This window comes from Ochotona princeps, chromosome 4, assembly GCF_030435755.1.
Source record: "Ochotona princeps isolate mOchPri1 chromosome 4, mOchPri1.hap1, whole genome shotgun sequence".
Classification (NCBI taxonomy): Eukaryota; Metazoa; Chordata; class Mammalia; order Lagomorpha; family Ochotonidae; genus Ochotona; species Ochotona princeps.
In genome coordinates, this window is record NC_080835.1 from 1,693,189 (window position 1) to 1,721,035 (window position 27,847).

Below are 27,847 nucleotides of genomic sequence, written 5' to 3' on the forward strand. Positions count from 1 at the left end.
TGGGGGGGGCTGGGATGGCAGGGTGAGGGCATGGTCTCCGGTGTGTCCTGCAAGTTAGTGGCCAGGCCTGAGTGACCACTGGGCTGACCCGGATGAATCCAAGTGGCTGCTGTCGGCAGGTGAAGGGCACTGCTGGCTGTGGCAGCCACACTCCTCCACCTCGGTGTAGGTGAAGTTGCGGCTGGCACCATCCGCACAGTGCAAGGTCACCGTCCTGGGCGAGGTTCGCAGCTCCTGGCAGCAGCTACACTGGTGCTCCACCATGCTGGCTGCCAGGGAGTACCTGTGGGTGTTGAGCCGGGGCGTGAGCGAGTGCGCCCTGACGTCATGGGGCCCTGGGCAACCCAGAGCAGGGGCCAAGGGGGCACTGAGACCAGGCGCTCCCCTCCAGCCCTCTGCCCCGCGGATCAGGGCTCAGCCCCAGGCGGAGGGGTGCCGAGAGGAGAGCTCACGTACTTGGAGCTGCTGTCCCCGCAGTTGCCCCGGCAGTAGGCCAGTTGCACGGGCTCCGAGGAGTTGCAGCCCTCATGCTGGATGACCTGGTGCTCATGGTGCAGGGTGCAGGTGGACACTGATAACGGAGGTGAGGTAAGGCAGGGGGCATGGCCAGCCGCGCCCTCAGCCCCAGCCCGGCCCAAGACGTGGCCACTTACTGTTTTGAGAGGGAGGTGGGGGGCAGTAGTGGCAGCAGCCATCCTTGCTTAGCAAAGCCTGGTCCTGTGCCAACAGAGGTGCCGTTAGTGCCCGTTGAGGGACAGGAGTGGGGACTCGGGCAGCCCAGCGGGGTACACCAGGGACTCACATAGGGGCAGCTGAGCGGGGGACAGGACTCCTTTATGGTCACCACCACCAGCTTGTCCAGCTGCTGCTCACACTGGTAGCTCACACAGGCATCCTTGGGGTCCGGCCAGGACTCCCCGGGCTGGAAGCAGATGCCCAGCCGGGGGTGAGGGTCCGCCTCAGGCACTCCCCATGGTCTCCCCCTCACAGACACTCCCCGTGGTCACAGCCCTGCGCGGCCTGGGGCGCTACTCACGTGGTAGAGGAGGGTGGAGCTGTTGTTGACGCTGACCGTGCAGTACACCTGTACACACTCCCCACAGCACTGCCCTTCCGGTTTCCGGTACTCAAAGCCCTGTGGGAGGGGATGTGCAGGTGGCCTGAGCCCTGGGGGAGAGGCGAGCAGGCGGGGACGGGTGGGGACAGGGCAGACTCACCAGCAGGCATTCTGTGGGGCATTTAGGTTCCTCGCAGTTGACCCAGAACGTGCTGAACTCACCAGGGCCTTGGGACACCTCACACCTGCATGTTTTGCATGGAGCAGAGGGGACCAGCGAGCTGGGCTGCAGGGAGAGGGGCCCTCAGTGTCAACAAGCTCAGGCCGGGGCCTGGGCAGGCCGACCCCCTCCCTCATCAGGGTGAGCCTGGGTAGTGCCTCCCTGGGGCTGAGACCCGTGTCCCCAGCAGGGGGCCACTAGGCTCCATGGCCGTGCCTCCGAGGGCCAGGGCCTTAGCACTGGGGGCACTTTGCTGGGGTCCAGGCCCTGTTGCCCTGGGACGCCGAGCCAGGGCGAGCTCGCTGGGGCCTCACTCTTCACTGTAACCTGGAACTGAGGGGACAGCGGCTCAGCACGCAGGCCTTACCTCGTACAGGGTCCCGTTGATGCTGCAACTGTGCCACCCTGTGGGGGAGACACACACCGCTCAGCCCAGCCACACAGGACCCGGCCAGCCCCGCCGTCCCCATGGCTTGCTCTGCTGGGCTCGTGGCCCGCAGGAAGGAGGCCAGCCTCAGCTGCCCGTGCCTTCCCCCAGGTCCCGCAGGGCCCCCACATGAGCCAGGACACTCACTGCACCAGTAGCTCGGGCAGCAGCTCGGGTCCTCGTAATTGTGCATCCGGAGGGAGCCCGCGGGACAGTCCATGGGCTCCGGACAGTAGCTGGGGTCGCAGGCTTCAGGGGAGGGAAGAAGGCGGTCAGGGCGCAGGGTCCCCTGTGCTTGGTCCCGCCCGGCCCTGGCACCCCCATCAGGAATGCAACCACCCATGGGCTCGAGGGTCAGCTGGTGGGGAGGAAGCCCCTTTCCTTCTGGCACCCAGATTCCCTGAGGTCCATGCCAGAGGGGGCTGCCCCAGGAGGGAGAGGACGCCTCCAGCCCCGCCCGCACGGTGTCTGGACACACCCCTCTGGCCACCAGCAAGGACTCACAGCAGTTGTAAGAGGGACAGCAGGTCCCGGGCTCTGCGGCCATGGGCATTGCCACGAAGCCAGGCTGTTTGCAGAGAGGGGCCGACGGGCAGGAGACTGGCTGGCAGCTCAGGGACAGAGAGCTGCTGTCGCAGGTGCACTCGTGGCAGCCGTTGGTGATGGTGTCGCCCGGCTGCAGGGGAGGGACGGTCAGCGGCCAGGCCCTCGCAGGGCAGATGGGGTGGGAGTGCCGCGGAGCCGCGGCTGAGGGCCTGCAGAGGGCACCTCTGGACAGCACGGGGCCCCTGCAGGCCGGAGGAGGCGGGAGAGTGGGCCCTACGCGTCCCCTCTGCGGCTCTAGGGAAGTGCAGGAAGCAGGGCTCAGGCAGTGGGGGCACAGGGCTGCTGGCACAGGGGTCCAGGTCCCACTGGGGAGCCCAGCTCCGGCCCTGCCCACCCAGACCACAGCCCAGTGCCAGCCATGCCAGGGCCTGCATCTCCCACATAGGACCGCCAGCTACACTCACCTCCATTGGCTCTCCAGAGGGGCTCAGGCACCCTGGGGAAAGAGGGAGGGGTCACAGCTCCGGGCATCAGCCACAGCAGAACCGTGGGATATGGGGAGCAGGGTGGGCCAAGGGGCGGGGGCACGCACTGGAGCAGTCCGAGGGCACGCAGAGCTCCAGGTCGGTGCTGAAGAGCGTCATGCTCTCGGGACAGAAGCAGCCCTCGGTGATGGGGCCGGCCTCAGGCAGGGTCCTGCGGGGAACACACGGTCAGCCAGCAGTGCCCGGGGGTGGACGGGACCCTGGGGAGTGCGGGGGGGGCCAACACCTACAGGAGGATAGCACTGTCGTTTCCGTAGCAGTAGGGTGGGTTGGCTGGGCCGCAGGCCTGGTATACCTTGTCGGCAGGGCAGGTGAACGCTGCAGAGGAGGGGAGCCAAGGTGAGGGGCTGGGGGCCGTCCCCAGGGCTCCCGTGGCCACACGAGCCCCCTCCCCTAGCAAGGCAGAACACTTACGGCAAGTGCCATTGGTATGGCTTCTCCAGTCGACACAGATGTCGTAGGAGGCACAGAGCGAGGCGTAGAGCTCCAGGCTGGAGCACACCACGTCTGGCTGGCTCACGTGGCAGTGGTCGAAGACACAGCCCTCGTAGAAGGGCATCGGGGGGATGGTGGAGTGGCAAGACTCGAAGACCCTGCAGGTAGGGACACGTGGGGGCTGGCTCTGCCGTGGCTGCCTCCAGATACCCCGTGGGGCAGTGGCGGCTATGCACGCCCCGCAGGACGCCTTCATCCAGGGCACAGGACATCTCTCTGGGTCCTGGGAGCCAGTGCAAGGTCCAATCTCACCCACACTCAGGGGCCCACCCTCGCTGCCTGCCCAGGCCGCTCACGGTCCTGAGCACCTGTCCCCAGAGTCCGCTCTCGCTGCCTGCCCAGGCTGCTCACAGTCCCGGGCAGTGCTGGAGCTGCCCCCTCACCCCCACATTCCCACTGGCCCCTGGCATACCTGGTGAAGAGGAGCTCGCAGATCGGCGACTTCGGGCAGGGGTGTGCTGTGGTGCTTACAGCTGTGGGTGTCACCGGAGGCACGGGGCAGGACTGGTCAGGCACCCTCCAGTGGTGGGCCATGGAGGAGCAGGTGGCGTTCACCTTGCCCCCGGGCAAGCGGCATTCATCCTCCTTGTTATTGGTACAAGTGCCTGTGCACACGGGGCACAGTCAGGCCGGCTAGACACCACCCCACCCCACCACCTGCCTGCGCAGGCACAGCCACAGGTGTGAGCCTCAGGGTGACTCCAGTTGGGCAGCAACCCCTCCAGGCCCAGCATGCAGGGGCCCTCAGCTCGGCAGAGGAGCTGTCTTCAGGGAGGACTCCCAGTGGCAGCTGCCCAGGCTCACCACATTGGCCCTCGGTGTTGTTGGCGAACGTGCTGTAGGGCACCTGCACCGAGAAGATGAGGCCGGTGAACATGACCTGCACGCCGAGCTTCGGGATGGTCGCGTACATCTTGATGCCAACGCGTGTGATGACAATGCCGTCCCGCTGGAAGCTGGGGCTGACCACCTTGCCGTTGAAGATGACCTGCACATGGCACAAACATGGCAGCAGGCTCCGCTGGGGCCGCAGCACGCCACCCCCGCCCCGTGCCAACCCCTGGAGGCAGCCCCACCTGGTTGGTCATGACCCCGTTGACAGGCCTGCGGGTGAGCACCACACGGGCGTCCTGGTACTCGAGGGTGATGGACCGCGGGCAGGAGAAGGCGTTCCCAGCATCATCGCAGTAGTAGTTGTCGATGAGCACGCGCAGGTGGCCAAACACAGGCGTGATCTGCTGCATCAGCACGTAGGTGCAGTTGTCCAGGAAGGTGTAGTAGGTGCCGTCGAAGGTGAGGTAGTGGGGGTCGCCCCAGCCAGAGCACACACCTGTGGGCATTGGGACAGGGGTCACCCAAGCGCCGGAGGCTGCACCCTGCACCCGCCCTGGTGCCCGACCCCGTCCCGTCCTTCTGGCCCCTGCCCGCCGGCTCACACTGGCACTGGTAGTGGTAGCAGCAGCCGTCATCATTGGGCACCTTCAGGGGCGGGTAGCCATTGGCACACGTGGGCTCCGCCACATCTGGACACTGACGCGGGTACACGGAGACTGAGTTGTGGCCGTTGCATTTGGCCTGGGAGCAGTTGGGCATTTGCCAGATCTCGCCTTTCTGTTGGAGACGGAGGAAGCTGCAGAACTGATGTCCAGGCCTTAGGGGCCCCTCAGCCTCACAGGGACAGTGGACAGAGCCATGGGCCCCTCCATGCCACCCAGAAGGCTGAGAGGCGGCGGCCCCTCTCTCCCAGGTTCTGACCCAGGTTTCTGGACCACATGCTCAGGGCCCTGCGTCAAAACACAGATCGGGCTGGGATCCCAAATGTGGGCCAGGCATTTGTGCTGAGTCTGGGGGGTGCCCCCGGCCAACTGCAGGAGGACCCGTTCCTGATGATGCCTGCGCCAGAGACCAGGATGCGCTGGGGGACGGGAGGCAGGGACCCAGGAGCCAGGCATCCCACAGAAAGCAACAGTGAGCTTACCTTTCTTGGGGGAATAGTGTTATGGCAGCCGGGGGGAGGTTCAGAGGTGGGTGTGGACGAGGACACAGTAGTGGTGGCAGGTGATGTGGTGGGAGGACACTGCTGGTCCACTGTTCTGTTCACCTGGCAGTCTTGACTGCAGTAGGCGGAGTAGCAGTGGCCATCCAGGTCCTTATGGGAGTAGATGACAGACCCTGCAGGCCAAGGCAAGGGAAGAGATCAGAAGAGCCCACGCAGGAAGGACCCCAAGATGTCAACAGCAACAGGACAGGGGAGCCCGAGACCCCAGGGGAGGAGGATGCAATCTGAAGGAACTGGTGGCCTGCAGAGGAGAGGGTGTCCCGAAGGAAGCAATACCTGGTTTAAACTCCACAATCTACTGGGACAAGTGGAGGAAGGCCCAAAGGGCACCAGAGCACCAGCAGGGGGCACACTGACCTGCAGGGTACAGATGTCCGGACACACTGCAGAAGCAACCAGGGACAGAGGCTGGAGTAGAAGTCCAAAGAGTTGGAGAAAATGTTACAGCTGGTGTCTCGGAAGGGCAGTTCTGGGGCGTCTCGCAGCACAGCACACGCACTTCATAGTTGAGACACATGCCACCAGCTCCCTCCTGGTCACGGTTGTGGCACACCAGGCCCACATCGGGGTCACAGCGCACCACCTGGCCCAGGCGCTCAATGCTCACATCATGGTAGCTCTCGGCCCTGCATTCGAGCTGTACGATGTATTCTGGCCGTTGGCAGATCTTCTCACCGTGGCTGAGGATGTTGTCGTAGGTCTCCCTGTCACCTCCGTGGCTACCTGGGGTCGGGAAGTCTACATCAAACCACTTGGTCCATGAGCATTGTGGCTGGCACTTAGAGCTTGTGGTTTGGGAGTGAGTGGATGTGGCTGAGGAGGCATGGGTTGAGCTGGTTACAGGAACAGACATTGTGGTGGTTCCTGAAGTGGAGGTATGGGTGGTCCTAGGCGCTGAGGTTGTCTCTGTGTGGGACACGGAGGTTGAACTCGTTGTCCCTGTTGAGGTTGTGGTGGTTCCTGATGTGGAGGTGTGTATAGTCCTCGGCACAGAGGTTGGTTCTGTGTGAGACATGGTGGTTGTTCCTGGTGTTGCTGTAGAAGCTGAAGTGGTTCCTGAAGTGGAGGTGTGTGTGGTCCTAGGTGCTGAGGTTGTCTCTGTGTGGGACACAGTGGTTGAACTTGTCGCTGTTGAGGTTGTGGTGGTTCCTGAAGTGGAGGTGTGTGTGGTGCTAGGCTTAGAGGTTGTCTCTGTGTGGGACACAGTTGGTCTTGCTGTCCCAGTTGAGGTCATACTGGTTCCTGACATGGTGGTGTGTGTGGTGCTAGGCTTAGAGGTTGTTTCTGTGTGGGACATGGAGGGAGATGTGCCTGTCCCCACAGATGAGGTGCGGTGGGTGGTACTGGTGGTGGTCGGCTCTGGGGTGGTGGTAGGAGGGCAGTTCTGTGGCATCTCGCAGCACAGCACACGCACTTCATAGTTGAGACACATGCCACCAGCTCCTTCCTGGTCGCGGTTGTGGCACACCAGGCCCACATCTGGGTCACAGCGCACCACCTGGCCCAGGCGCTCAATGCTGACATCATGGTAGCTCTCGGCCCTGCATTCGACAGACCGGATGTGCTCTGGTTGTTGGCAGATCTTCTCACCGTGGCTGAGGATGTTGTCGTAGGTCTCCCTGTCACCTCCGTGGCTACCTGGGGTCGGGAAGTCCACATCAAACCACTTGGTCCATGAGCATTGTGGCTGGCACTTAGAGCTTGTGGTTTGGGAGTGAGTGGATGTGGCTGTGGTAGAGGCATGGGTTGAGCTGGTTACAGGAAGAGACATTGTGGTGGTTCCTGCTGTGGAGGCATGGGTGGTCCTAAGCGCTGAGGTTGTCTCTGTGTGGGACACGGAGGTTGTTCCTGTTGTTGCTGTAGAAGCTGTAGTGGTGGTTCCTGATGTGGAGGTGTGTATAGTCCTCGGCACAGTGGTTGTCTCTGTATGGGTCAAGGAAGTTGACCTTGCTGTCCCTGTTGAGGTCTTGCTGGTTCCTGACGTGTGGAAGGTACTAGGCTTAGAGGTTCTTTCTGTGTGGGACACGGAGGCTGTGGTAGAGGCATGGCTTGAGCTGGTTACAGGAACAGACATTGTGGTGGTTCCTGAAGTGGAGGTATGGGTGGTCCTAGGCGCTGAGGTTGTATCTGTGTGGGACACGGAGGTTGAACTCGTTGTCCCTGTTGAGGTTGTGGTGGTTCCTGATGTGGAGGTGTGTATAGTCCTCGGCACAGAGGTTGGTTCTGTGTGAGACATGGTGGTTGTTCCTGGTGTTGCTGTAGAAGCTGAAGTGGTTCCTGAAGTGGAGGTGTGTGTGGTGCTAGGCTTAGAGGTTGTCTCTGTGTGGGACACAGTGGTTGAACTTGTTGTCGCTGTTGAGGTTGTGGTGGTTCCTGAAGTGGAGGTGTGTGTGGTGCTAGGCTTAGAGGTTGTTTCTGTGTGGGACATGGAGGGAGATGTGCCTGTCCCCACAGATGAGGTGCGGTGGGTGGTACTGGTGGTGGTCGGCTCTGGGGTGGTGGTAGGAGGGCAGTTCTGTGGCATCTCGCAGCACAGCACACGCACTTCATAGTTGAGACACATGCCACCAGCTCCTTCCTGGTCGCGGTTGTGGCACACCAGGCCCACATCTGGGTCACAGCGCACCACCTGGCCCAGGCGCTCAATGCTCACATCATGGTAGCTCTCGGCCCTGCATTCGACAGACCGGATGTGCTCTGGTTGTTGGCAGATCTTCTCACCGTGGCTGAGGATGTTGTCGTAGGTCTCCCTGTCACCTCCGTGGCTACCTGGGGTCGGGAAGTCCACATCAAACCACTTGGTCCATGAGCATTGTGGCTGGCACTTAGAGCTTGTGGTTTGGGAGTGAGTGGATGTGGCTGTAGAGGCATGGGTTGAGCTGGTTACAGGAAGAGACGTTGTGGTGGTTCCTGCTGTGGAGGCATGGGTGGTCCTAAGCGCTGAGGTTGTCTCTGTGTGGGACACGGAGGTTGTTCCTGTTGTTGCTGTAGAAGCTGTAGTGGTGGTTCCTGATGTGGAGGTGTGTATAGTCCTCGGCACAGTGGTTGTCTCTGTATGGGTCAAGGAAGTTGACCTTGCTGTCCCTGTTGAGGTCTTGCTGGTTCCTGACGTGTGGAAGGTACTAGGCTTAGAGGTTCTTTCTGTGTGGGACACGGAGGCTGTGGTAGAGGCATGGCTTGAGCTGGTTACAGGAACAGACATTGTGGTGGTTCCTGAAGTGGAGGTATGGATGGTCCTAGGCGCTGAGGTTGTCTCTGTGTGGGACACGGAGGTTGAACTCGTTGTCCCTGTTGAGGTTGTGGTGGTTCCTGAAGTGGAGGTGTGTATAGTCCTTGGCACAGAGGTTGTCTCTGTGTGAGACATGGTGGTTGTTCCTGGTGTTGCTGTAGAAGCTGAAGTGGTTCCTGAAGTGGAGGTGTGGGTGGTGCTAGGTGCTGAGGTTGTCTCTGTGTGGGACACAGTGGTTGAACTTGTTGTCGCTGTTGAGGTTGTGGTGGTTCCTGAAGTGGAGGTGTGTGTGGTGCTAGGCTTAGAGGTTGTCTCTGTGTGGGACACAGTTGGTCTTGCTGTCCCAGTTGAGGTCATACTGGTTCCTGACATGGTGGTGTGTGTGGTGCTAGGCTTAGAGGTTGTTTCTGTGTGGGACATGGAGGGAGATGTGCCTGTCCCCACAGATGAGGTGCGGTGGGTGGTACTGGTGGTGGTCGGCTCTGGGGTGGTGGTAGGAGGGCAGTTCTGTGGCATCTCGCAGCACAGCACACGCACTTCATAGTTGAGACACATGCCACCAGCTCCTTCCTGGTCGCGGTTGTGGCACACCAGGCCCACATCTGGGTCACAGCGCACCACCTGGCCCAGGCGCTCAATGCTCACATCATGGTAGCTCTCGGCCCTGCATTCGACAGACCGGATGTGCTCTGGTTGTTGGCAGATCTTCTCACCGTGGCTGAGGATGTTGTCGTAGGTCTCCCTGTCACCTCCGTGGCTACCTGGGGTCGGGAAGTCCACATCAAACCACTTGGTCCATGAGCATTGTGGCTGGCACTTAGAGCTTGTGGTTTGGGAGTGAGTGGATGTGGCTGTAGAGGCATGGGTTGAGCTGGTTACAGGAAGAGACGTTGTGGTGGTTCCTGCTGTGGAGGCATGGGTGGTCCTAAGCGCTGAGGTTGTCTCTGTGTGGGACACGGAGGTTGTTCCTGTTGTTGCTGTAGAAGCTGTAGTGGTGGTTCCTGATGTGGAGGTGTGTATAGTCCTCGGCACAGTGGTTGTCTCTGTATGGGTCAAGGAAGTTGACCTTGCTGTCCCTGTTGAGGTCTTGCTGGTTCCTGACGTGTGGAAGGTACTAGGCTTAGAGGTTCTTTCTGTGTGGGACACGGAGGCTGTGGTAGAGGCATGGCTTGAGCTGGTTACAGGAACAGACATTGTGGTGGTTCCTGAAGTGGAGGTATGGGTGGTCCTAGGCGCTGAGGTTGTCTCTGTGTGGGACACGGAGGTTGAACTCGTTGTCCCTGTTGAGGTTGTGGTGGTTCCTGAAGTGGAGGTGTGTATAGTCCTCGGCACAGAGGTTGGTTCTGTGTGAGACATGGTGGTTGTTCCTGGTGTTGCTGTAGAAGCTGAAGTGGTTCCTGAAGTGGAGGTGTGTGTGGTCCTAGGTGCTGAGGTTGTCTCTGTGTGGGACACAGTGGTTGAACTTGTTGTCGCTGTTGAGGTTGTGGTGGTTCCTGAAGTGGAGGTGTGTGTGGTGCTAGGCTTAGAGGTTGTCTCTGTGTGGGACACAGTTGGTCTTGCTGTCCCAGTTGAGGTCATACTGGTTCCTGACATGGTGGTGTGTGTGGTGCTAGGCTTAGAGGTTGTTTCTGTGTGGGACATGGAGGGAGATGTGCCTGTCCCCACAGATGAGGTGCGGTGGGTGGTACTGGTGGTGGTCGGCTCTGGGGTGGTGGTAGGAGGGCAGTTCTGTGGCATCTCGCAGCACAGCACACGCACTTCATAGTTGAGACACATGCCACCAGCTCCTTCCTGGTCGCGGTTGTGGCACACCAGGCCCACATCTGGGTCACAGCGCACCACCTGGCCCAGGCGCTCAATGCTCACATCATGGTAGCTCTCGGCCCTGCATTCGACAGACCGGATGTGCTCTGGTTGTTGGCAGATCTTCTCACCGTGGCTGAGGATGTTGTCGTAGGTCTCCCTGTCACCTCCGTGGCTACCTGGGGTCGGGAAGTCCACATCAAACCACTTGGTCCATGAGCATTGTGGCTGGCACTTAGAGCTTGTGGTTTGGGAGTGAGTGGATGTGGCTGTAGAGGCATGGGTTGAGCTGGTTACAGGAAGAGACATTGTGGTGGTTCCTGCTGTGGAGGCATGGGTGGTCCTAAGCGCTGAGGTTGTCTCTGTGTGGGACACGGAGGTTGTTCCTGTTGCTGCTGTAGAAGCTGTAGTGGTGGTTCCTGATGTGGAGGTGTGTATAGTCCCCGGCACAGTGGTTGGTTCTGTATGGGTCAAGGAAGTTGGCCTTGCTGTCCCTGTTGAGGTCTTGCTGGTTCCTGACGTGTGGAAGGTACTAGGCTTAGAGGTTCTTTCTGTGTGGGACACGGAGGCTGTGGTAGAGGCATGGCTTGAGCTGGTTACAGGAACAGACATTGTGGTGGTTCCTGCTGTGGAGGCATGGGTGGTCCTAGGCGCTGAGGTTGTCTCTGTGTGGGACACGGAGGTTGAACTCGTTGTCCCTGTTGAGGTTGTGGTGGTTCCTGAAGTGGAGGTGTGTATAGTCCTCGGCACAGAGGTTGGTTCTGTGTGAGACATGGTGGTTGTTCCTGGTGTTGCTGTAGAAGCTGAAGTGGTTCCTGAAGTGGAGGTGTGGGTGGTGCTAGGTGCTGAGGTTGTCTCTGTGTGGGACACAGTGGTTGAACTTGTTGTCGCTGTTGAGGTTGTGGTGGTTCCTGAAGTGGAGGTGTGTGTGGTGCTAGGCTTAGAGGTTGTCTCTGTGTGGGACACAGTTGGTCTTGCTGTCCCAGTTGAGGTCATACTGGTTCCTGACATGGTGGTGTGTGTGGTGCTAGGCTTAGAGGTTGTTTCTGTGTGGGACATGGAGGGAGATGTGCCTGTCCCCACAGATGAGGTGCGGTGGGTGGTACTGGTGGTGGTCGGCTCTGGGGTGGTGGTAGGAGGGCAGTTCTGTGGCATCTCGCAGCACAGCACACGCACTTCATAGTTGAGACACATGCCACCAGCTCCTTCCTGGTCGCGGTTGTGGCACACCAGGCCCACATCTGGGTCACAGCGCACCACCTGGCCCAGGCGCTCAATGCTCACATCATGGTAGCTCTCGGCCCTGCATTCGACAGACCGGATGTGCTCTGGTTGTTGGCAGATCTTCTCACCGTGGCTGAGGATGTTGTCGTAGGTCTCCCTGTCACCTCCGTGGCTACCTGGGGTCGGGAAGTCCACATCAAACCACTTGGTCCATGAGCATTGTGGCTGGCACTTAGAGCTTGTGGTTTGGGAGTGAGTGGATGTGGCTGTGGTAGAGGCATGGGTTGAGCTGGTTACAGGAAGAGACATTGTGGTGGTTCCTGCTGTGGAGGCATGGGTGGTCCTAAGCGCTGAGGTTGTCTCTGTGTGGGACACGGAGGTTGTTCCTGTTGTTGCTGTAGAAGCTGTAGTGGTGGTTCCTGATGTGGAGGTGTGTATAGTCCTCGGCACAGTGGTTGTCTCTGTATGGGTCAAGGAAGTTGGCCTTGCTGTCCCTGTTGAGGTCTTGCTGGTTCCTGACGTGTGGAAGGTACTAGGCTTAGAGGTTCTTTCTGTGTGGGACACGGAGGCTGTGGTAGAGGCATGGCTTGAGCTGGTTACAGGAACAGACATTGTGGTGGTTCCTGAAGTGGAGGTATGGGTGGTCCTAGGCGCTGAGGTTGTCTCTGTGTGGGACACGGAGGTTGAACTCGTTGTCCCTGTTGAGGTTGTGGTGGTTCCTGAAGTGGAGGTGTGTATAGTCCTCGGCACAGAGGTTGGTTCTGTGTGAGACATGGTGGTTGTTCCTGGTGTTGCTGTAGAAGCTGAAGTGGTTCCTGAAGTGGAGGTGTGTGTGGTCCTAGGTGCTGAGGTTGTCTCTGTGTGGGACACAGTGGTTGAACTTGTTGTCGCTGTTGAGGTTGTGGTGGTTCCTGAAGTGGAGGTGTGTGTGGTGCTAGGCTTAGAGGTTGTCTCTGTGTGGGACACAGTTGGTCTTGCTGTCCCAGTTGAGGTCATACTGGTTCCTGACATGGTGGTGTGTGTGGTGCTAGGCTTAGAGGTTGTTTCTGTGTGGGACATGGAGGGAGATGTGCCTGTCCCCACAGATGAGGTGCGGTGGGTGGTACTGGTGGTGGTCGGCTCTGGGGTGGTGGTAGGAGGGCAGTTCTGTGGCATCTCGCAGCACAGCACACGCACTTCATAGTTGAGACACATGCCACCAGCTCCTTCCTGGTCGCGGTTGTGGCACACCAGGCCCACATCTGGGTCACAGCGCACCACCTGGCCCAGGCGCTCAATGCTCACATCATGGTAGCTCTCGGCCCTGCATTCGACAGACCGGATGTGCTCTGGTTGTTGGCAGATCTTCTCACCGTGGCTGAGGATGTTGTCGTAGGTCTCCCTGTCACCTCCGTGGCTACCTGGGGTCGGGAAGTCCACATCAAACCACTTGGTCCATGAGCATTGTGGCTGGCACTTAGAGCTTGTGGTTTGGGAGTGAGTGGATGTGGCTGTAGAGGCATGGGTTGAGCTGGTTACAGGAAGAGACGTTGTGGTGGTTCCTGCTGTGGAGGCATGGGTGGTCCTAAGCGCTGAGGTTGTCTCTGTGTGGGACACGGAGGTTGTTCCTGTTGTTGCTGTAGAAGCTGTAGTGGTGGTTCCTGATGTGGAGGTGTGTATAGTCCCCGGCACAGTGGTTGGTTCTGTGTGAGACATGGTGGTTGTTCCTGGTGTTGCTGTAGAAGCTGAAGTGGTTCCTGAAGTGGAGGCATGGGTGGTGCTAGGTGCTGAGGTTGTCTCTGTGTGGGACACAGTGGTTGAACTTGTTGTCGCTGTTGAGGTTGTGGTGGTTCTTGAAGTGGAGGTATGGGTGCTCCTCGGCTCTGAGGTTGTCTCTGTGCTGGTCGTGGAGGTTGATCTTGCTGTCCCTGTAGTGGTGGTTCTGCTTCCTGTTGTGGAGGTGTCTGTAGGCATGAGTGAGTTGGCCGTGTGGATTATGCTTGTTGTCCCACTGTGTGTCGTGGTCTTCCTCCAGTTCGTGGTGCCCAGCCGCTGTGTGGGTGAGGGCATGCCTCTGGTCCTGGTTGTGGGTGTGGCAGTGCTGCTCTCGGTCTCCGTGTGAACCGTGCTTTCTCCCCGGCAATCATCCACGATGTCACAGCACTGAATACGGATCTCGTAGTTGTAGCAGATGGGTGGCAGTTGGTCCTTGTTCAGGCACAGGAGCCCGATTTCTCTGTTGCAGGTCACCACCTGTTCCAGTTCATCCAGGGGCGTGTTGGGGAAGAACGCGGCCCTGCACTGCACGTTCGAAGGCGTTTTGCAGAACTTGTAACCCTTGGCTCTCAGGTTCTGAAAAGTGTCGAAGTCTCCGCCGTTTTCGCCGTACACTGGGTAGCTGCCATCAATCCACTGTGTCCAGTTGCAGATCTCCCGCACGCAGGACACTCGGCTGGGCTCAGAGGGCGTCGGCTCGTGGGTGCCTGCAGAGGTCTCTTGGGTGTGGCTGGTCGCAGAGGACGTTGTCCGGGCTGTGTTCTTCCCCGACCTCGGGCTGAGCGCGTGGGTGGTGCTTGGCGCTGTTGTGGCGCTAGCCGCGGTAACTGTGGTTCGCCTTGTGATTCCAGGGGCAGGAGAACCACCCGTCTGGGCTGTGCTGGAGGTGGTGGGTTGCGTGGCTGGACCAGGCTCCTGGCAGTCCCGTGGAGAGCAGCACTGCACCCTGATCTGGTAGTTGCGGCACTGACCGGACGCCTGCTCCCTGTTGTGGCAGCTCAGCCCAACATCTGGGCTGCACTGTACGCGCTGGCCCAGGATGGACAGAGGCACGCCAGGTGCGTCCTCGGCCCGGCACTCCACCTCCCTCGGTGCCTGGCAAATGCGGTAGCCGTGGGCACGCAGGTTGTCCAGCGTATCATAATCACCACTGTCATTGCCCCGTCCGGGTCGGCTGACGTCCAACCAGGGGGACCACAGGCACTGCTCCCCGCAGGCTGTGGGGGCGGTCACGGGGACAGTCGTAGGCACTGTCCTGGGAGACTTGCTCATGGCGGTAGACACGGGGCCGCTTGGGATGTGTCTGGTGCTGAGGACAGGAGCGGAGCTCACCGCTGTAGGGAGAAGAGGAGGCAGAGACTGAGCATCGGGGCTGTGCTGAGCTCCTCCGCTGGCCACTCCTGTGTCCTGGGCCTGTGCCTTGCCGGCTGCCCTGTGGGCACTGCCCCAAGGATATTCAGGTGGGCAAGCAGGTGACAGTAAGCAGGGAGTGGGCAGGTCGGGGGTTAGCAGGTCAAGGGTGAGCCGGTGTGAGTGTGCGCATAGCAGCTGATCTGAGCATCTGATCTGACATGTGAGGAGGATCTCCGAATTGTTCCAACTCCCACACGAGTCATGTTCATAGTCGAAAGGCCTAAGACACCCTTAGGACACCTCTACGGCACCCTGATGGCCTGCCAGGTTCCTCTGGAGCCTGCTGGCACTGCCAGTGCCACCCGGCTGAGGCTAGGCCCAGCTGTTGCTGAGTGCAGGATGGTGGTACCATCTAACACCAAGCCGTGCCTGTGTCCAGTTGCAGGGCCCAGAGCAGGGCCAGCGCCCGGTGCAGGACGGAGCTGTGGCCAGCAGAAGCAGTGCAGAGCCTGGCCTTGTCCTGCCCCGTCTTACCCGGCGGAGCCGTGGAGAAGGCGAAGGGGGTCGAGGACGCGGCCGTGGTGGGGCTGCAGGCGGAGGTGGTCCTGTGGATGGTGCCGTTGCCCTCACAGCGGGCCGTTATGCAGCCGCCCACGCCATCGGTCGTGTCGTAGATGATGCTCCCTGGCTGATACTGCTGCCCGCTGTAGGTGCAGACGCAGGCTGCGGGGACACGGGGGCGGCCCATCAGGCGTGGGTGGTGGCAGACATGGGGACCCCTGCTCCCCCTGTGCCCAGGAGGCGATGCTGCTTACCCTTGCTGTCGTAGGAGCAGCGCACGCCGTTCTCGGTGCAGACACTGGGCAGAGAAGGGAGAGGTGTCTGGGCGGCACGCGGGGCCCCCGAGGGCCACTGGCCCACACTCACACACTCATGGACCCCCAAACACCATGAATGGTGGAGGTGAGGGCTGAACTGCTGCCACTTTGCCCCACGTGGGGATTCTGGGGACGTCCAGCTCTCTCTGCTGCCCGCTGCCCACCTCTTCCAGGCTCCCCCACTAGAATAAGCGGTGCTCCCCCAGGGTTTCCAGTTATAGGCATTTCTGCTGGTTCCACAGGGACCCAGGCCAGTGCAGCCTTCTGGCCCTTGCAGGCACAAGGCCACAGAGAATGGCCGGAGTGGCGTCCACCGCACCCTGGGCCCCTTGCCCTGCCATCCCGTCCACTCACCAGGAGTGACAGTTCTCATCCGAGGGTACCGTTGCACCTGGCCGGTATGACTTCCCATGGACATGGCAGCGTGGTACAGAGGGTTTGGGTGGGCACGTGCTCACACACTTCATTTCATCCTCATCAAAGATGGGTGCCGTCGATGGGCACTTGGGGTAGCAGCCTGCAGGCCACACAGCACACTGAGTCCCTGCAGCCTGGCCACCTGGCTGCCTCGCCCAGGGTAGGGGACATAGCTCGGGGGGGCGTGCAGTCAGGGGCCCCACCCACCTTCCAAACCGGCCACGCTGTGCAGGCACTCTCCGTTGGGGTTCTGGCATGTGCGCATGCAGGGCGCCCCGCATGGCTGGTAGTGCCACTCACAGTGGCCCTCGGGGTTGTAGAAATCACAGAACAGCGCTGTGGGGGAGAGGGGGTTCAGCCGCAGCAGCGGGGGTGGGGTGTGCAGACAGGCACCTGACTTGGGGATCTCCAGCCCTGGCAGCATGCAGCTTTGCATCCTAGAGCCTGGCATGGCTGCCGGGGCAAACCCGCACCCTCCCCGACTTCCCTTCGGGCACTCCCCCCAGCAGTGCATCCCGGAGCCTGTGCCAGCCTTGCCCCTGGTGCCCGCCCTGAGCACTCACGGCAGACATCCGGGCTCCTCCAGGACACGCACACGCCCACCTCATGGCAGGCCTGGGCGTAGGCGGCCACGGCGGTGCAGAAGCACTCACAGTCACCCCCCGAGTCACAGGCGCAGGCGTCCTGCACGCAGGCCTCGTAGTACTCGCCAGGCTCCACCTGGGGGACAGGGAGTTCAGGTGACAACATCAGGCTGCTGTGTCCCGGGCCTGGCTCAGAAGAGCGAATTGGCACCTCCCCAGCCCCACCCTAGTGGCTGTCAGGCCGGGCTCAGCCTCTCCTGACACTGCTCCTGGCTGGCCTGGAGGCCCTGGCTGCCTGGGGCCCTCTCCAGCGTCTTCACGGTGAAGGCCCTGGATCCACCTGTCTGACGGAACCCATGCCTGCTGTCCTCTGCTGAGTGCTACCCACCATGCCCCAAGCCATCCCTAGCACCCCCGATCCCCCAGGGCCATACGTGGGCATGGCAGGCGGCGAAGGTGGCACTGTTGAGGATGCTGCATTGCTTCTGGGCCCAGGACTTGCGGTAGGGGTTGGCAGTGCAGGCATCCCGGGTCGCCTGGGCGTCCGGGCAGGACGGCGAGGACTTCCAGCTGTTCCCGAACTCCAGGGCATCGCCCACCACGGACTGGCTCCGTGTGGTGAAGTCGTTGACTGCGTTGTCGTCAAAGTTCCCACACAGGCCGCAGACCCTGCCCTGAGAGGTGCAGAGACCCGTGGGCCTGGGGCCTTGGGGGCACAGGAGGGGCTGCAGACCCCAGCATAGGGGTGGGTGGAACACTGCCCCCTGGCTTCCCCAGGATGAGCCCAGATAGTAGGAGGTGACTGATGACGGTCTTGTCCCCTGGCCGTGCCTGGCTGGCCGTGCCCTGCAGTGCTGCCTGTTCCCTCCCTCAGCCTCAACCTGGCATGGAGCCCAGGCTGGAGCCTGTGGAAAGGTGGTGTGGACCCACCCACACACAGGGAGGAGGAGGCTGTGAGCTGAGGACAGACCACAGCTGGGGGGGTCACACAGAGCCCACAGAAGGCTGCCGAGCTCAGGGGTGATGCCCCGAGCCCTGCCTGCCCACTTGGGACCCTGAGGCTCTGTGTCCCCAAGAGAATCCGTGCCAGGACTGTGGCCCCAGCAGTGGCCTCTCCCAGCTGCCCTCCCTGGGGCTCAGTCTCACACCTGCTCCAGCTGTCCACACTCCACTCACACCCCAAGCTTCCTGTGAGGCAGTGGCCACGCCGGGGCCTCACCTTGAACTCAGGGCTGAGTCGGAGGAACAGGGTGGTCTTTCTGTCCCACAGCAGCACCAGGCCGAGGTCCGTGTCCACCACCAGGAAGATGCCCTTCTGGCGGATGGTGTAGGGAGCCTCCTGCCCCTTGCCCTTCGCCTCCACTTCCACCTTGCCATCGCTCAGCTTCAGCTCGTAGCTCTGCACGGTAACAGCGCCCCACAGGTCAGCCGGCCTGCGGCCCCCCAGCACCTGTCCTGGCGCCCCGCCAGCCGCGCCCACTCACCCCCAGGAAGATCTTGATGGCCTTGGAGCAGGTGGTCCCTGTGGTGCCACAGGGCACGTTCTCCGTGACGACACGGAAGGCATCCTGGGCGCTGCTGTTGCCCCCACACTGGTCCTGAGGGCACAAGAGGCTGTAGGGAGCTGGGAACCCCATGGCAGAGGAGGTTGGCTGTGTGTTCCCAGGGGCCCCCATCCACACCTGTAACAGAGTGTACTGGCAGTCCCCGCTGAAGGTGTAGCGCCGCCCGTCGAAGGTCAGGTAGTGGCCGTCCCCGTAGACGGCACAGGTGGCCAGGCAGGGTTCATCCGAGCACTGCCACTTCCTGTTCTCACAGGTGCTGCGCGGAAACCAGGAATCAGGCCAGGCGGGGATCTCCATGGCTGGGGCTGCCCCAGTCCCCCCCCCATGCCAGGCTCGTGGCCGGGGTGTCACTTGCCCACATACCAGGTGTTGCACCCTGTCCAGATGGTCTCTCCAGGCCTGTAGCTGGCCTCATTGTGCACACAGGGACAGTCCTCCTCAGCAACGCAGCCGCCAAGGCCGTCAGCCACCAGCCCGTCGGGGCACACACAGCCAGACACACACTGGGAGCTGTACTGCAGGGCCAGAGCGCACGGATCAGCGGACCTCTGCAGGGCCTGTGGAGCCCTGGGACCAATATGGGATCCTCGCACCAAAACAGTCATCACAGTGCCCTGGGCAGGCCAGGATGGTTGGGGTCACGGGGACACCGGGAGGGACTGCGCACTCACACAGTCCATGTCCAGGGTGTGGCAGCTCTTCTGGCAGCCGGCGCCGGTGGCCCCGGACGTGGCATTGCGGCAGTCAAAGAAGACCATGGGCGCATCACACACTGGCAGGAAAAGGGGGTGCTCAGGGGATCGCAGCCCACCCCGCACCAGGCTCGCTGGGTGGGACCCGGCAGGGGCTCTGGCCAGGACATGCAAGTCCCCACAGCCACAGCTGCACTTCACTAGAGCACCTGGAGGGTTCTCTGCTGTGTGCCTGTGTGTTGATATGGTATACGAGTGTGGCAATGCATGTGACATGGTGTGTAAGTTTGTGTGGCACACAATGTGACATGGTGGTGAGTGTGTGGAGAGGACCACATCCCTCCCCCTGGCTAAGCGCAGTGGGACCCGGACATGCAGGGCAGGTAGAAGCCGGTGAGCCGGCAGCAGGCTGTCCCTCAGAGCTCACCTGGGGCAGGGACCCGGCCGCCAATGCAGGTCAGCGTCCCCTGTGTGCAGGTGCTGTGGGGGGAGAGCGGTCATGCCTCCCTTCGAGGCCCAAGAGCCTCCCAGGCCCCTCCCGCCTGCCCCCAGGGGACCTACCAGATGGCCCCACCATCGTGCACAGACTCGCCGTTGGGGACCACAGAGCCGCTGTGGTAGCAGGGACAGCTGCTGGCCTCCACGCACTTGCCCGCATCGTCCAAGAAGGTGCCCTCGGGGCAGGCGCAGCCGTCCACGGGCACGAAGTTAATGCTGCAGGTGAGGTCGGGCTCGCTGCGGCTGCGGCAGGTGGGCTGGCAAGCGCTGATGTTGTAGTGGTAAACCATGGACTTGGGGCAGGCAGTCACATGCTTTGCTGCAGGGTGGTGGAGAGAGGGTGGCCCTCAGGAGGCAGGGTACGGAAGCCCAGGCCCCTGCTGGGAGCACGCCAGCCTCCTGCTGCTGGGCCTCCAGGCCTGGCATGCAGAATGAGAGCCTAAGGGACCCGGGGTGGGGAGCACCCAGCAGAGCAGGCTGAAGGCCGGGCTTGGGGCACACTCACTGCAGGCGCCGTCCCGCCAGCCGCGCAGCAGCACGCCCTTGGCCGCGCAGGCGTGCACGTAGGAGGCCAGGGCTGCACACATGCAGTCCTCGCTCTTCTCGCAGTTGCAGGTGTCGAAGAGGCAGTTCTGGGGGCGGGGCCGGCGGGTGTCAGGGAGCAGTCGGGCCCCCCATGTCCCCCTCACTCTCTGTTGGACCATGGTCCTTCGTCTCTGCCCCTGCTGCCTGGTTACAAACTCCCAGTTTCACCCTGTGCCTGGACATGCTCAGTGGACATGTGACAAGAAATGAGTGGACGTGAGGGCTGTGGGAGGAGCAAGCACTGTGCCGGTGGTCCCTGGGCCACGGCTCCCCGCTCGCCTGGTCCAGGACCTTCCCCACCTCCCGAAGCAGTGGGCATTACCGAGTGGTAGGTGCTGGGGTTCACGGCAGTGTGGCACTCGGCAAAGGTGCCATTGGCATCGGTCAGCCGCGAGCACCAGTGCTGGGCAAACTTCTCTGTGGACAGAGGGGAGGCCGTCAGCCACACGCATGTCACCCGGCTGTTCCTAGCTTGGGGCTGGGGGCTCCTCCACGCCGGCAGAGGCCACCTGGGGTCCTGGAGAGGCCAGCCTGTCGAGGCCCAGAGCGTGGACGGCCACCAGGGCTCCCTCCGGCCTCCCCCTGGAGCCACAGGAAGGGGGCAGCTCCACATCCCACCCAGGCCTGGGTGCCTGCAGCATTTCCTTGGACTTGCCATGCTGAGTTGGGGGTGGGGGCTCACGTACCATTCTCCACGCTGAGAGAACAGGGGTCCTCAAAGTGGCTCTTGACGTTGGGACAGGAGGCCTGGGTCTTGAAGGTGTTGACGAAGGCAGCTGCCGTACCCTCCACCACGCCGCTCATGGTCCGGAAGTCGTCAGCCTGCACGCTGTTGAAGTTCCCGCAGAGGCCTGGTGCGGGGAGGATGGCGTTGAGGTCCCAGGGCTCCCGCCAGCCAGGGTGGGCTCAGGCCTGGACAGAGCCCCCTCTTACCGCATGTCAGCCCACGGAACTCGGGCTCCAGCTGCACAGACACCTGCATAGTGGGCACAAGCTGCACGTCCAGCTGTAGGCCCAGACTGGTGTGAGCGATAATGAAGAAGGTGGAGGGCCTGAAGATGGTGACGTTGGCTGTGGACAGAGGACCGGGGCTTCAGCTGGGGGCAGGGGCCCGGGCACCAGGCAGCCCTGGTTAGGGTAGGGGGCATCTCACCTGCAGAGACAGGCAGCTGGGTATAGATCTGATTCACAAATACCTCCCCGCTGGCCCTGATCACTACCACCTGTGGGCAGACAGCAGTCAGCAGAGTTAGGGCCAGGTCGTGGCCAACGTCTCCCAGCACCTCGCAAGGCTGTGGAGAGGGCCCTGCACTCCATAGAGGTGGGCTTCGGCAGAGCCATCAGATGGATGTGGAGGGCCTCGGGGTCACTCAGAAAACCCCCATGCCCTGGACGCAGCTGCAGCGGACACTCACCGTGTGCCCCCCGCCCAAGCTCAGCGTCACACTCTTGAGGCAGGTCTCGCTGTCTGTCAGCCCACACTTGCGCAGCTCCGCCAACACACTGAAGGTACTGCTGTTACAGGACTGGGAATGCAACAGGTGGCTCACACTCAGCCTCAACAGAGCCCTGTCCCGTCGCCCCAGCTACCCACCCGAAGCGCCCGAGAAGAGGGACTCTCAGGACCCATGCCCTGCAGGGACGGCCAGGCAGCCGCTGAGCGACACCCGGTGGGGCAGAGCCGCCTGGGGCTGTGCCTACGCGGGGATGCACAGAGCCCAGCGATGCTTGGGGAGGACATGACCTTGTGTGATACCTCATGGTGGACACATATCATCCTGCCAGGATGGACAGTGCCGAGGGACCCCAACACCAACACAGAGTGCCGGGAGGGACCCCAACACCAGCACCCCCCCGACTCAGGCCATGGTTGTTGGGGAACTCCAGGTTTTCTGTTTTGCTTGTTTCAGGACCTGGGACCCCTAAATGTTGTCTCTCAGAAGATAGGATCCGAGGGCGGAAGGATGGGATAAAGGCTGAGTCAGCAGCCGGGTTATGTCCTAGGGCGTGGCTTGAGCTTGGATGGGGGGCGGCAGTGATGGACCCGGCCTGGGGAGGCTGGGTGTGCCCGGCTGCATGCACTCCCTCACCTTGGCCAGCACATAGCTGCAGTCCCCATGCACCGTGTATTGTCGCTCATCGAATGTGGAGAAGTGGGCGCCTCCCATCACCGAACAGGTGCCGGGGCACGGCACGTCCTGACAGCTCCAGCGGCCTCCCATGCAGGTGCTAAAAGCAGTGGAGATGGAGACCCGCTGTGTGCTGCTGCCCTGCGCCCAGCCCAGCCCGCTGGCCCCTGCCACACTGGCCTCAGCAGGCACAGCCCCCCGAGGACCCCTACCACTCTCTGCAGTCCGTGGAGTAGTTGGCTCCAGGGGCGTAGGTAGCCCCATTGTACGTGCATGAGCACTGGGACACAGCGACACAGCCAGCCTGGCCGATGTCATCGAGCACCAGCCCTGTGGGGTGGACAGGTGTGTGACAGGTGCCCACTGTGGAGGGGATGGCCCAGCACCCACAGGCTCCCCAACCATCCAGTGCCTGGCACCTTGCAGGGATGGGGGACATCCATGTGTTCCTCACCCTCGGGGCAAAAGCAGCCGGCCACACAGTGGTCCTCGCAGACCTGGGAGCGCTCAGGATTGGAGCAGGTGTCAGCACAGGGCGAGCGGCACTCATGGTGCTCCATGTTGTGGGGACATGTGCGAGCTGTGCGGGCAGTGGGACAGTTTAGGGCACGCCAGGCAGGGTGGCACAGCCTGGCAGGGGGAGGACCGGGTGGGGGCACTCACGGCAGAGGTCGGGGCCCCGCCAGTCCTGGGGCAGCCCCCCGGCGTGGGCGCACTGGCGGGAGTACTCGGCCAGGGTGTGGCAGAGGCAGGTCTGGGGGTCCGTGCTGACGCACAGGCACAGGTCCTGCCTGCAGGCCTCGATGTAGCTGCTCACGTTCACCAGCTCCGTGCAGCCCGAGAACAGCGGGCCGTTCAGCAGCTCCTCACAGACGCCCTGTGGCAAAACCAGGAGCAGCTGGGTCTGCCTCCGTGCCCCCTGCATGGCCGGGGGAGCCCTCCCGCACCCCTCTGCACGCAGGGCTCACCGGGCTTGTGGAGCAGTTCCTCCTGCCCTCAGGGGCAGGGTCCTGGCACTGCTCGGTGGGGCCATCAAATTTCTGTAGGTTCCCGAACTCCATGGGGCTCAGCCTGGCGTCTGCAGGGGTACGGCTGACTTGGCATGCAGCTAACCAGCAGGGTCCCAGGGGCCACCCGTCCCATCCACACTGCATGGGACACCCAGAGGGGAAGAGCCACAGGGAATCGGCACAGGGCTGGGAGCCCTGGGGTCACAGGGCAGTGGCCCAGCACTAGCCAATGCTTGACCCTGGGGTCTTGCCAGCCAGGCTGGGACTCAGCCCCAGGAGCCGCAGGGAGAGCTGGCCAGGCCTGCTGGACAACCGGTCCACCACAGCTGTATATCCCGTGGGGGGCTTGTGTGGGGCTTCCAGGGCCCAGCAGAGGAAGGCAGGGGCAGTGTCGTGGATGGCCAGGGGTCACGAGGAGAACAAGAGACCTAGTAGGTGCTTTGTTTCCTGTGCACAGCGTGGCCATGGGTCAGGACTATATGTGCGCCTTTGAGTGTGTGTGTGTGTGCCATGTGTGTGTGTGCCGTGTGTGTGTGCCAGGTGTAGACAGGAACAGTGTGTGTGTATGCTGGCTGTGTGTGCTAGGTGTAGACAGGACTGTGTGTGTGCTAGGTGTGGACAGGACTCTGTGTGTGTGTGTGTGTGTGTGTGTGTGTGCCTGTATGTGTGTGCTGTGTGTAGACAGGATGCTGTGTGTGTATGCTGGGTGTGTGTGCTGGGTGTGGACAGGCCTCTGTGTGTGTGTGTGTGTGTGTGTGTGTGTGTGTGTGTGTGTGTGCTGGGTGTGGACAGGCCTCTGTGTGTGTGTGTGTGCGCCTGTGTGTGCCTGTGTGTGTGTGTGCTGTGTGTGGACAGGACTATGTGTGTGTGTGCCTGTGTGTGTGCCTGTGTGTGTGTGCTGAGTGTGGAGAGGACTGCGTGTGTGTGTGTGCCGGGTGTAGACAGGACCATGTGTGTGCTGGGTGTGGACAGGACTGTGTGTGTGTGTGTGTGTGTGTGTGTGTGTGCCAGGTGTAGACAGGATGGTGTGTGTGTGTATGCTGGGTTGTGTGCTGGGTGTGGACAGGCGTCTGTGCTGGGACTGTGTGTGTAGCATGGACCTGCAGCCGCCAGGAGGGGCGTGGACAGTGCTGCGGTGGCCGCGGGGCCTTGCTTACTGTGGGACAGGAACTCGCTGGCCGTGGGGTTGCCGTTGAAGTCTCCGCAGAGCCCACAGGTCTTGTTGGCAAACTTAGAGTCGAGCTCCAGCTACAACAGGAGGAGGCATCAGGTAAGTGCTCCGTAGGGATGTCTAGGACTGAGGGCCCCCCAAAGAGACTTGGGGCTCACCAAGAAGACCCCCTCGCCATAAGCCACACAGATGGACCATCTGGGGGTACAGGTTCACAAGGTCCTGCCGGGGCCTGGCATCCCCACTCCCTTGCCATGGGGGCCGGATCTGACCTCGCCTCCACCCAGAACTTTCTGCTCCTTTTCTGGAGCGGCTGCAGGTGCACAGCATCCCTCGTCCCCCCAACCAAGCCCCGCGGCCCCTCACTCACCAGAAGGCTGCCATCCTGGCTCCACATGAAGACCAGGCCTAGCTTGCCCACCACCTTCAGGTAGTCATCACTGCGCTCTATGAAGACCCCGGACTGGCTGAACGGGAGCTGCACCCTGGGGAGACGGGCTGGGGCTCAGGAGCCGGTGGTGGGCCAACAGAGGGCCCTTGGGCAGGCAGGGGACACAGGACCAAAAGCAGAAAGGGGACGGCGACCCTGGGGCCCTAGGGTCACTGAGGAACTGGGGAGGGGCCAGGACCCGGGGGGGAGTCTGTCCATCTCACTGGGGAAGCCCCCCACCCTGCCCCACACCCAGGAAACACTGCTTCCTCCCCTGGGGCCACCGTAGGCACACACTCACGGGTGGCTGTTGACCAGGACAGAAGTGTTGGTCAGCTCGACCACCAGGCCCTGCAGCTTCATGGTGACCCTGCCTGGGGAGGTGGTGCCATTGTGCAGGCCGCGACGCAGCTGAATGTTGAAGTCCTCGTAGGCATCGCCGCAGTGTGCGGAGAACACGTAGTTGCAGAGGCCGGGGAAGCGGAAGACGGCGCCGTCGAAGGTCTTGTAGTGGAAGTTGCCCCAGGTGCTGCACACACGGCCATTGTGCTTGGGGTCTGGAGCTGCAGCAAAAGCCACCACGGCCGTTGGAGGCACCCCAGCTCTGCCCGTCCTACAGCCTGTCCCTTGTGGGAGCTGGCAAGTGGGGAACACCCTCTCCATAGCTATGGGATGCCCACCCAGCACGGAGACACCCCAGTGTCTTTACTGCAGGGTTGAAGGGCAAGGCCCCATTTCCAGCCCCTTCTCTGGCTGGACCTTGGGGTTTCTCACCTGGCACCACAGGGATGGTCCTTGGGGGGGAGGCCACGGTCGATGCCCGGAGGAGATCACCTGCAAAGACGAGGGCTCATGGGGTGCTCGTGGCCTTGGCAGGTTGCGTGGACCCACTGCCACGGGAGGGCCTCAAGACTGGGGCTCTGAGTAGACTCTGGTCTCCCTGGCCATGGGGTGTTCACAGGGGAAAGCAGAGAAGGGGCATGCCAGCTACATGTTCCTGTTCCCTGAGGACCTTCCTCGTCCTCTGGCCCCCACCCCAGGGAGCCCTGGGAGCTGTCAGCTCTCCTGGAGTCCAGAATGTTCCACCTGACTGTGGGGCCTCCTTGAGAACTGCTGGATCAACACCCATGGCTTGGACCCATCTGGCCCTTTGCAGGAACACAGCTGGAGGGACAGGCCTTGCCTTGAGGCCCCTGGAGTTCCTCTTGTTTTAGGGCTTCATGTGCTGGAGGGTCCCCCTGTGCCCCCTGTGCCAGGCCTACCGAGGACAGAGCAGCCAGAGACCAACCCAAAGATGCAGGCTCCATTCATTGAGACGGGGGTTCAACAGGGAGGGACAGAGACAGGAACCACGTGGCAGGGCCTCTGGGGACGTGGGGGCATGGCCAGAGAGGGGCAGTCAGGGAGGGGCCAGGGCACAGCTACGTGTGGTGGCCAGGGGCGACAGAAGGCTGGCACTCACCGCTGGACGCCTGTGGGGTGGCAAGGAGGTCAGTGTAGGTGAAGCTGGGTTCCGAGGAGCCACTCTGGGCATGGCCTGTGGAGGAAGGGGCAGGCCTGAGGGGCAGCCCGGGGCAGGCATGGTATAGGCAGGCTGCCAGCTACCAGGGGCAGCACAGCAGAGGGAGGGCAACACAGCTGGCCAGCGGTGCAGCTCTCACTCTCTGCCCAGCTGGGGGCCAGGGGCTGTCAGCTGGGTCCCATAGAGCCCCCAGCAAGGAGGGCACCCCCTTATCCTAACCCACATCTCCAGGGGCCACTCTGCCATTGCCAAGAAAGTGCGGTGGTCAGCCCAGTCTCCATGTTGGAGATGTGAGGAAGTGAGCCACAACCCAGCTCAGACAGGGGGACGGGGCCTGACCCTGCAGGTCCCAGAGGCAGGAGCCCTGGGGACTAAAGGGAACGCCCATCAGGGTGTGGCCACGGGGCAGTGGGATGGGCTGTGTGGTTCCAAGGTCATGTTGTGACAAATGTGCAGGGTTTAGGGGGCGGGATCCCCAGACCCAGTCCAGCGGGAGGGGTCCACCTCATGCCATGGACCCTTCACCAGTCCGGCTTCCCAGCTGCTGCTTCTGTCACTGAGTCCCGGGTGAGGCTGGGAGGAACCCACTCTCCCACAGGGACAAGATCCTCCTCATCGGCCAACCCTGGAGCTCCAGGGACACAGGGGACGGAGTGGGAGTCCCTCACTGCCCCCTCAGGCCCTGTGCCCCCTACGGGGCCACCTTCCTCCTCCACTGGCCTGGGACATCCCACTAGCTTCACCCAGCGGGAACCCCAGCAATGCCCTGGTAGAGCCCCAAGTAAGACCTGGGCAGCTATGACCCCATGCCTAAAGCAACCAGACATAGTCCGAGGGGCCTGCTGATGCGGAAGGATAGTGCTGGCCCAGCAGGTGCAGCCCTGACCCTGGGCTGGCCTCAGCTGCAGGCTCAGTGGACAGGGCCCCGCAGGCTGCTCCTGGCTCAGGAGGTGAGGGGAGGCACTGAGCCCAGCAGGGCTTTGAGGGGAGACCCTAGAGAGTCCCCCATGCAAACAGATAGGCCCAGAAATCTTGGCTGTGACTGGGAGTGAGGGGAGCAGAGGCAGGGGGCCTAGGCTGTGCTAGCCAGCACTGGGGCAGCAGACCCTTGACTGGCCTGGTTGCTCCATGTTCCCTGGCAGGGGCGAAGTGCCTATGCCTAGTACCTGCCCACTCCCCGTCCACCCCAGGCACAGGAGCTGCCCATGGGCCTCATGCCCTCCCTACCAGTTACCCAAGCTGGGCATGCATGGTGGGGTTAAAGAACAACTGGCCAGGCCAGGCAGCAGGCAAGTGTCCTGGCCAGGGGTCACCCACTGGTGGGCAAGGGCTGCAGGGTGTGGCAGGGACCCGGGGACTTCAGGGAGCAGCCAGGCCCCAGTCCTTCCTGAGCCCTGAAGCAGAGGGCCAGGGGAAGGCACTAAGGGTGGGAGCCCCTCATGGCCACATCGAGCTTGCCCAGTTCCCAGGCAAGCACCCTGCCCACTGCCCACTCGGGGGACTGGCCAGGGGCTCTGTGCCATGGCCAGCAGCAGCTTTGGAAGAGCAGCCTTTCCCATCTTACCTGAGAGCTGGGCGCAGGCCAGGGCCAGAGCCAGGGCCCAGAGCGGGGCCACTTTCCTCCGGCCGACGGCCATGGCGTGGAGTGTGGGG

At 62.0% G+C, this 27,847-nt stretch overlaps 1 protein-coding gene across 1 annotated transcript; it reads right to left on the bottom strand.

The window, feature by feature from the left end:
- Positions 1–41: 41 nt before the first annotated feature.
- Positions 42–27,831, bottom strand: MUC5AC (mucin 5AC, oligomeric mucus/gel-forming). Its single transcript, XM_058664141.1, has 57 exons — positions 27,759–27,831; positions 26,135–26,209; positions 25,447–25,506; positions 24,974–25,235; positions 24,613–24,727; positions 24,229–24,319; positions 23,030–23,139; positions 22,725–22,938; positions 22,516–22,641; positions 22,274–22,391; positions 22,023–22,161; positions 21,348–21,458; positions 21,086–21,155; positions 20,866–21,003; positions 20,619–20,783; positions 20,255–20,349; positions 19,853–19,979; positions 19,411–19,666; positions 19,277–19,329; positions 18,829–18,929; positions 18,521–18,672; positions 18,275–18,413; positions 18,077–18,190; positions 17,812–17,991; positions 17,027–17,266; positions 16,572–16,728; positions 16,216–16,344; positions 15,946–16,108; positions 15,529–15,572; positions 15,248–15,436; positions 13,635–14,694; positions 13,397–13,533; positions 12,712–13,005; positions 11,380–11,871; positions 10,267–10,560; positions 8,938–9,546; positions 7,747–8,325; positions 6,694–6,987; positions 5,849–6,072; positions 5,269–5,463; positions 4,727–4,901; positions 4,367–4,620; positions 4,095–4,278; positions 3,703–3,895; positions 3,210–3,388; positions 3,026–3,113; positions 2,843–2,946; positions 2,715–2,746; positions 2,209–2,380; positions 1,852–1,953; positions 1,645–1,682; positions 1,218–1,343; positions 1,037–1,135; positions 803–922; positions 654–717; positions 457–571; positions 42–283 (listed from the first exon to the last, which is right to left on the bottom strand). Exons 1-57 carry the CDS (start codon positions 27,829–27,831, stop codon positions 55–57), a joined length of 10,458 nt encoding a protein of 3,485 aa, XP_058520124.1. The 3' UTR covers positions 42–54.
- Between the last annotated feature and the right edge of the window lie 16 nt (positions 27,832–27,847).

Coding starts and splice junctions, on each gene's coding strand:
- MUC5AC (XM_058664141.1), bottom strand. CDS start 27,831: ATGGCCGTCGGCCGGAGGAAAGTGGCCCCGCTCTGGGCCCTGGCTCTG. Junction 4,279..4,366: donor ACGGGGTCATGACCAACCAG/GTGGGGCTGCCT, acceptor TGCCATGTGCAG/GTCATCTTCAACGGCAAGGT. Junction 3,389..3,702: donor TGCGAGCTCCTCTTCACCAG/GTATGCCAGGGG, acceptor CCCTACCTGCAG/GGTCTTCGAGTCTTGCCACT.